The following is an 8,060-nucleotide window of genomic DNA, read 5'->3' on the forward strand; positions in this document are numbered from 1 at the left end:
CTTTGTTTTCCATTTTTTTTAAACAACACAGGTGTCCCATAAGTGGTTGCAATAGAACAATAGTGTTATTGGAATATTGGATGATAATTGGAGAGTCTATAGCAACATTTAGGAAGTAGCCTATAATCATAAACAATGGGCCATCATATTAATTTCACCTTGTGATAGTATCAGTTAGTCTATAAAGAGTCAAAGATGGGCCTCAATAGTACAATTAAAAGTTTACAATGACACAGGAAAGAACACGCAGGCGCATCTTTTCTCCAAACCATTCATTTTATTACATTTTATTATTTAAAAAAAAAAAAAAAAAAAAAAAAAGTCGACATGTCTCTTTTTAACAGTCACCCACAGATGAATGTCGACATTCTATAAGAAAATAAAATGATCACAGCAGCTTGCAACATCAGCTGGGACTATTTAATTTTAGAGGGAAACGTCGGATACAGTCATAGCACTTGGTCAGTAGGCTCAGTCTGAATGGCCAGTAAGTAGCCGTTTACAAGACAAATTGTTAATTTGTTTTGACGCTTATAGACAAAAGCTGAAAACCAAAAGATTGCATATGATTGAAGAGAGAGTCCAGGAGGAATTTGTACGCGAACATATCAGCTGAATATTTTCACCGTGAGGGCTATGAGGGATTTTCAGTTGTCAATAACTAGAATAATGCTGACTCCATCAGTTTGGGGGAAATTGCAACATATTTGTTTGTTTGTGCTTGTGCTTGTGTAGTGGGGGCACGTTTTCCCACTTGAGGGGATGCACAGTCCCAAGGCTGCACTGGTAGTATCCCTGCAGGAGCTCCAGCAACCTTGGGTGTTGAAATGCGCAGTTGTCCTCCAAGGAATCTGTCATAATCCAAAATCAAAGGGAATAATGAGAGTGGGTCGAGTGCTTCAGCTTGCTCAGTCAACATATATGCTGTGTATTCTGCATTGCCTAACCGTCAGTGCAGCTTCACTTTCAGCAGTGTAGCAAGGTTTTCATGTGGTAAAAAAGGGAAAGGGCTAAATAAAATGGATGACGAATTAATATGTTGCATTATGTTAAATAGATGAGCCCGACTCATCCACACCTCTGTTTAATAATCTGTGCCGCAGATTTATGTAGCCACTAGTAGGAACTAAAAAGGGGATCAAAAGAACTAATTTAACCCTTATGAAAAGCTCTCCTTCATATTCAAAGATCGCAGTGTGTGCACATGTGCTGTGGAGTCTAGAGGGAGATTTGTAGAAGACCACGAATCATTCACTGAAACTTTTTGTAAATAATGACGCGATGATTGAGCTCATGGGATTGCTTTGGAAAGGATTTATACCTTACTGGGCGAATCCTGCTGTCTTAATGTCTATTACTGAATGCAACAGTGTGAGTGTTTCCTTCTTCTGTCATTAAAATATTAATATTACCAATGCTCCAAGTGAATTATCAATAATAATAATAATAATAATCTTACCTGTTAAACTCCATAACACTATGAAATACATGCTAGTGAGAGCGCTCTGCAGTTAGTGCTATGCCTGTTTAAGGAGCTGGAGCTGTTTAGCTTAGCCCACCAGCAGCCCATAAACATAAACACACACAGCACATATCGCTCAAATTGTCATAAGCCAACATACAGGAATCTGTTACTGGTTTTCTTAGTGAGCCTTTGGTTGTTTGAAAATTATTCGTTTGAACCTCCTCGATCTTACCTAAAGCCAACCACTCCTACACATCCAACTCTTCCAAATTGATATATGACAATATCTACTTTCGATCACGTGTCTGCGGGGCGACTTAGACGGATTGCGCGTCATCTTGCCTTCCCAAATTTTTCCCTTCTGCTGCAGTTCGTATCCAAAACATCTATCTATAGTACGGAGTACGAGAGAGAGAAAGATGTTTAACTCGGTGAATCTGGGCAACTTCTGCTCCCAGACGCGCAAAGACCGGACATCCGAGTTTGGGGACAGGACTGGCTGCGCGTCCAACATCTACCTCCCCAGCTGCACCTACTACGTCCCCGAGTTTTCTGCGGTCTCCTCGTTTCTTCCACAGGCCCCGTCCCGGCAAATCAGCTACCCTTATTCCACAAATCTGTCTCAAGTGCAGCCGGTACGGGAAGTTTCATACGGCTTAGACCCTGCTAGTAAATGGCACCACAGAAGCAATTATGCATCGTGCTACTCGGGAGAGGATCTGGTGCATAGAGACTGTCTTCCACCATCCACCATGACAGAAATGCTTATGAAGAACGAGAGTGTATACAGCCACCACCATCACCATCACACCCATCCGGTCTCCAGTCACCCCTCCACAGGTTTTTACTCCGGCGTGGGGAAAAACAACGTCCTCCCGCAAGGCTTCGATCGCTTTTTTGAGACCGCATACTGCAGCAGCACGGACAATCAGTCAGACAATTGTTTACAAAAGGGCGAAGGGGGAAAGCTGGAAAGCGACTCCCAGCAGCAACAGCAGCAACAGCAGCCCACAGCCTCCGTACCCGGAGCCTCGGAGCAGGAAAAAGATCCAGAAGATGAGGAGGAACATACAAATTCAGGCTCGTGTACTTCTTCCTCCGCAACAACCAAGGACGGCAACGCCAGCAAGAGCAGCCACTCGAGTAGGTATACCGAAGCAGTAAAATGGGGGAAGGTTAAGGGGACTAGCCCGGTGTTTTGTCGGTCAGATTTTATGTGGAGTTTTATAAGCATTCAAAGGATTTTATTATAACCCTACAAAGCTCTTTCTTGCAACGAGAAGAATTTTTACGATGGGAAAGCGCTTTGAAAAAAGTGGGATGTTATACACAGACGCCTCTATGGTGAGAGTCTGTGAAATTTTTAAGAGAGAGCTATTGTGACAAATGTTAACTTTGATCATGAACTTGCGTTGGGCATTTTAAGGGATTTTCTCGTTGGGCTGTTGAGAGTAAAAACCAATTGAGCAGAACATTGCTTTTGGCGTCTTGTGAATTTTTCTTTTAGCACTGGCTTTGCCCGCAAAAGACAAGCTGCACAGAATATTACACACTTTACGGTTAAATGCGTTCTCCTATCCATCTATCCATCTTTCTATCAATCTATCTATCCATCTATCCATCCATCTGTTTATCTATCTATTTAGAGCCGTTTTTCTATTTCCAAGCAGACACTTGTAAATCAGTGGGGGAAATGGAATATTTTGCTCCTGTGTATAAGGAAACTGCATAGATCTGTAAGTTATGCATTTCTCCAGTAGCCGGTGCATAAAAGCTAAAATCCAAAAATGTGCATATTTTCTTTTACATTTCACCTTTCTGAGAATGATTTGCATGCAAGCTGACATAATGCTAGCTTGAATTATCAGCATGAAGTAAAAAAAAATAATAAATATATAACCAGGTCCTATTGGGGTTTAGCATTCTGTAGCATATATTGCATTAGCTCAGCCAGGCTGTAGACACAAGCTAACAGGAGGTTGGTGTTTGTCCCTCTTCCACAGAAAAACAATAAAAAACATCTATTTCCCTAGTCACCTGTTTGATAGTAAGTTATAGGGCCACAGAGGTCTACACAGGCCATTGCAAACAGGGGCAACGCATTTCTACTCACTGCCAGAAGATTGTGTAAATTGTTAGTTTAGCTCCAGAGGAATGTGACGAACATAATGCGGTGAAATACTTTTGTTGTTGTATATTTATAACAAATAAACACGTACTTAGAAGCCGTAAGTTGATATTATTTGCTCCAAGCGAATCGGATATTTAACACTCTTTATGGTCGGTTTATCTGATAGTCTCAGTTACTGCGCTTGATGAATGTGGACTGAAATGTTATCATTACTAATGTCACTGAAACTGTAATTCTCAGCATCTGGTAGGTCAATCGTCACCGCAGCTGTAAATATTCATTTTGTCCATTTTTGTTTGTATTATTGTTTCGTCTGATGATGTTGCTTCCACCCGTGAAAAGTCTAATTTTGTTGAATTTATTTGACTTTGTCTTCAGGCACTCCTCGCACAAGGAAGAAGAGGTGTCCATATTCCAAATTTCAGATTCGAGAGCTGGAGCGGGAATTCTTCTTTAACGTTTACATCAACAAAGAAAAAAGGCTTCAGCTTTCCCGAATGTTAAATCTCACCGATCGGCAGGTTAAAATCTGGTTTCAGAATAGAAGAATGAAAGAGAAGAAGCTGAGCAGAGATCGCCTGCAGTACTTCTCTGGAAACCCCCTATTGTGAGCAGGAGCAGAATCTGTCACACTCTTGGTCAGTGACATTAAGGCCTACTCTTATCTTACTGAATTGTAATCGTGGGCAAAAGCATTTTCTAAAGGAGCCCAAATCACCAACAGTGCAATGTTAAAGTGGACAGTGGGAGTTACAGGCCTGCATGGGATAAAGTCGCCATTTTCTTATTGCCCCACGGGCGGCAGTGAATTTCGAGCTGATCCCCAGAAAGGCCTATAAGATTAGAATAATCATTTGTATGCTTTTCTTGAATATGTCCCTCTATTTATCACGACTCTACAATGTGTTTATTCTATTGTTCATATAGACATATTTGTTAATAATATCATATGTAACAAAATGTTTGAATCCTTATTGCGCAGACAACTTTTAGCTCTTCCCTCTCTCTCTGGTCTATGTATATAGCATATCATTATCTAATTATTTCTCGACCAGAGTGTGAAAAAGTTATAGCAAATCTCCATCTGCATTGTTCTCGCCAGTGAGAACTGTGACATCCAATCTTTGAAAGTCCTGTACAAAGAAGCCTATGCAATGTGCATTCGTAACTGTAAATAGGCGTATGTTGAATTTTCTTTCCTCATCCCTGCTGCTATTTTTAGTCCAGTGCCCCTACAACTTCAACAGCTTTAATGCCACCACACGTTAAATTATTTGCTTCAAACATTGGTGCTTTGGATTCCAGACACGAGGAACACTTTGTCGGCCTGTGTATCATTAATATAATACCTATGAAATAAACAGAAACATATAGGCAAAACCCACTGACTTTGTGCTTTTTGTGCTATCGTTATCACACTTGCCCTTACACTGGGGAACCTGTATCCATAATTCAACTAGAGCGCAATGTTTACATCTTACGCTTTTGCCATGACCCGCACTATGTGGAATAAACGCGTGTGCACCCTGAAACTGACGGCCTCACACACACGAACATGAGCACCCTCTTCCAAATTGTGTTCATGTTCAATTCAGGATAATCACACATTGGCTGTACTAGATTTTGGCTGCGGTTGTGAAACTAAGAAGTAGGCTAGTGTGGACGGGCCTACACTTGTCAGATTTAGGGTATTTTCAGGTTACACCTCACTGAGAGATCATGTTTGGATTGAAGCAAGCGTGTTAAAGGACGATAAAGCCCAGATCTTAGAAATGTAGAGAAGGAGACTGGAATGATAACCTCTTTTAGTGCCCACTAAATGCAATCGCCACTCTTGTAGTCTAGACACTACCATAAAGACAGGGGCACTAAATGGCTATTTTTTTCTCTTAATTGCACCGTCTGTTCTTGGGGAATGGCGTTCACTTCCGCAGTAAATAGTAAACAAGCAAGACTGGATGTCCGAAAGGGGGAGGAGGGGGAGACCTGCCAAGAGGTTTCGACATGAACTCGGTCTATGCTGTCTGCAATGTCAAACCAACCGTGCAAACCACTGTCATGTCCGCCGTTCTTCAAATCTGAATGTGTCATTGCAAATCATATTTTTTCACCGATTTTCAGACTAATGTATAAATTATTTATATGTATACGTTTTGCAAACATTTCGCTCGTGAAGGTTGTTGGCATATTCTAATATTTTCCGGCTCAGATATTGTTAAATGTAAATATACAAGCTATACGTTTCTTGAAACTAAACCCGAACCACAGCCTATTTCAACGCATAATTTGTAATAGTAGTTGTTGATGAATTTACCCATGTGTTGGGGATATCTAGGAGAAAGGAAATCGTAATTGGCATGCATTTTTCCAAGTGTGTGTGTGTGTGTGTGTGTGTGTGTGTGTACGTGTGTGTGTGTGTACGTGTGTACCTTAGATGAGTGCATGTACATTTCCTATGTGCTTTCGTGCACTTAGCATATGTGCATGACGATTGCATGTGTGCATTAACTACAATTTATAATTAAATGTAGTCTTTGAACTTCAATAATGTCAAGGCCTTCACCTTTAACCCGCTGCAATAAAGTGGAATCAAGGAGCCCCTTCAGCCCGGAAATGTGTGCAGCGGCGGAATGGGCCAATGAGAGTGAGTGGGAACAGAAAATGGAATGTGTACAGAGACCAACTTTGACCCCTCGCATTAAACTACAGCAGGTAACTTTGCCAGCTTTAGCACGCCCAGTAAATACACTTTATTGTCCTTGTAAAATGTATACGTTTTCACGCATGAGGCGTTTTAAAACACGTTGGTATAAACTGTAGGCCTGTATTTGTATTCTCCGAAGAAAAAAAAACATGCTGGTGTGTGGCTGTCGCACTGTGCTTGTCGTTATGGGTGGTTCTTTAAGTGCAAACATGACGGTTTGTGACCGATTCCATGTGAGACAGGCTATCCCTGGATTCCTGACTTCAGCTGAGCACACACTGAGCCGCTTGCTCAGTGTGTGCTGTTCGACGCAGTTTTGAATGCTTGTGTATTATTACTTATCAATATTTGATTAAGGTCGGCATTGTTTTGGCTCAGGTTGGGGTAGTGATTTGATTTTAATTTCAGTGTTAAAAATGTGGACGGAGCGCTATTCTGTGCGGTTGAACCCTCGTGAATGACTCATTTCGTGTGCTACATATATCAACAAGAGTTTGGGATGTTTATTATTTTTCCTCCACGCGGACCAAAATCTCAATATCTCTGATGCTTAATTTGCATATGTCAGTGTATTATCAGGAAGGACAGGGGGCCGTTTTGACAAAAGGACGATGCACACTGGCGTAGATCAAGGCTATAGGAGACCCCCTCTTGCCACACCCACCAACCTTGGCCCTGGGACGGTCACGTGGGTAATTTGTAGGTTTCTCCAACACAGAGCGTCACGAACAGAGAGCGCTGCAGAAGCTCCTGCAAGTGTTGTCTATCAACCACAAGGGGGGCCAAGGGTCTCCCGGCCTAATGCACTGTTATGTTTCCTCAAAGAGATCTCGAATCCTTTTTTCTGAGAGAGAAAGCTCCGGGGACTCCAGAAGCGCGGTATCATTCGCCGGGACATCCTCCTTGTTGATGTGCAGTGTGACAGAGGAACAGTCCAATCTGCTGGAATGCAGCTCCTGTCATGGCCCGGTCTGAGTTGTGCACTTTGGTGTTGTGGTGAGGGGAAAATGGTGGTGTGTTTGATGTAGATGAGGCAGGAGATGCACCCTGGTGTCATGGAAGTGTATAAGGAAATTTCAGCCATGCGGTACATAAAAATTATATGGGGGATTATTTTACTTCGAATTACTCAGGGTTTTTTTTATCCGCTGCTGTAAAACCTATATAATATTAGATTTTTTTTATTTGGAGAAATACCTAGGCTATAAAGAAAAAATATTGTCTTCTTGAGTCCGCAGTAGAGTGTGTATTTATTCTGAAAATTATAATATTATTCCCACAAGCCTATAAACCTCACTAACATAACATTGCACCCCGTAGGACCAACAGCTTACTCAGTATACACCTTCTGAATAATATAAAACATTTTTAGCTTTTTATTAAAATTGTCATATTACCAAAATATGTAACAGCTTAGAAAAATTTAATTTATGAGTAGAGTAAAAAAAGGTAATAAAAGTGGTTCTCGTTAATTAGGATTATTTCAGATTTTATTTCGTAAAGTATCAAAATATTTTGTTGCACAATCAGTCAGGGATTGTTGATTTTTATTTAATTTGTATCGCTTATAATTGAAATGTAGACGTAGGGATATTAATTATTATTATTTCTGCCTGCAAAATACTAATCAAGGGGTTATAGGCTATTGAATGGTTTTATACTACAGTGTAGTACGCAGATCTCAGCACCTATGCTGTTCTACAGGGCCATAAAATAGCTCGACGCAGTAAAACGAGCTCCTGCCATTGCTGCAACCAAAC

The 8,060-nt window shown here is 41.1% G+C and overlaps 1 protein-coding gene across 1 annotated transcript; it reads left to right on the forward strand.

Annotated features, from left to right (window-relative positions):
• Positions 1-1,884: 1,884 nt before the first annotated feature.
• On the forward strand, positions 1,885-4,207 carry hoxc11a (homeobox C11a). Its single transcript, XM_029506646.1, has 2 exons — positions 1,885-2,608; positions 3,975-4,207. The coding sequence occupies exons 1-2, from the start codon at positions 1,885-1,887 to the stop codon at positions 4,205-4,207; spliced, it is 957 nt and encodes a 318-aa protein (XP_029362506.1).
• Positions 4,208-8,060: the final 3,853 nt, after the last annotated feature.

Source organism: Echeneis naucrates, chromosome 7, assembly GCF_900963305.1.
Source record: "Echeneis naucrates chromosome 7, fEcheNa1.1, whole genome shotgun sequence".
Taxonomy (NCBI): Eukaryota; Metazoa; Chordata; class Actinopteri; order Carangiformes; family Echeneidae; genus Echeneis; species Echeneis naucrates.

Excerpts from the sequence above, each read along its gene's own strand:
- hoxc11a (XM_029506646.1), top strand. The coding sequence starts at position 1,885 with ATGTTTAACTCGGTGAATCTGGGCAACTTCTGCTCCCAGACGCGCAAA. Across the intron at positions 2,609-3,974 it reads CAGCAAGAGCAGCCACTCGA|GCACTCCTCGCACAAGGAAG; the intron begins GTAGGTATACCG and ends CTTTGTCTTCAG.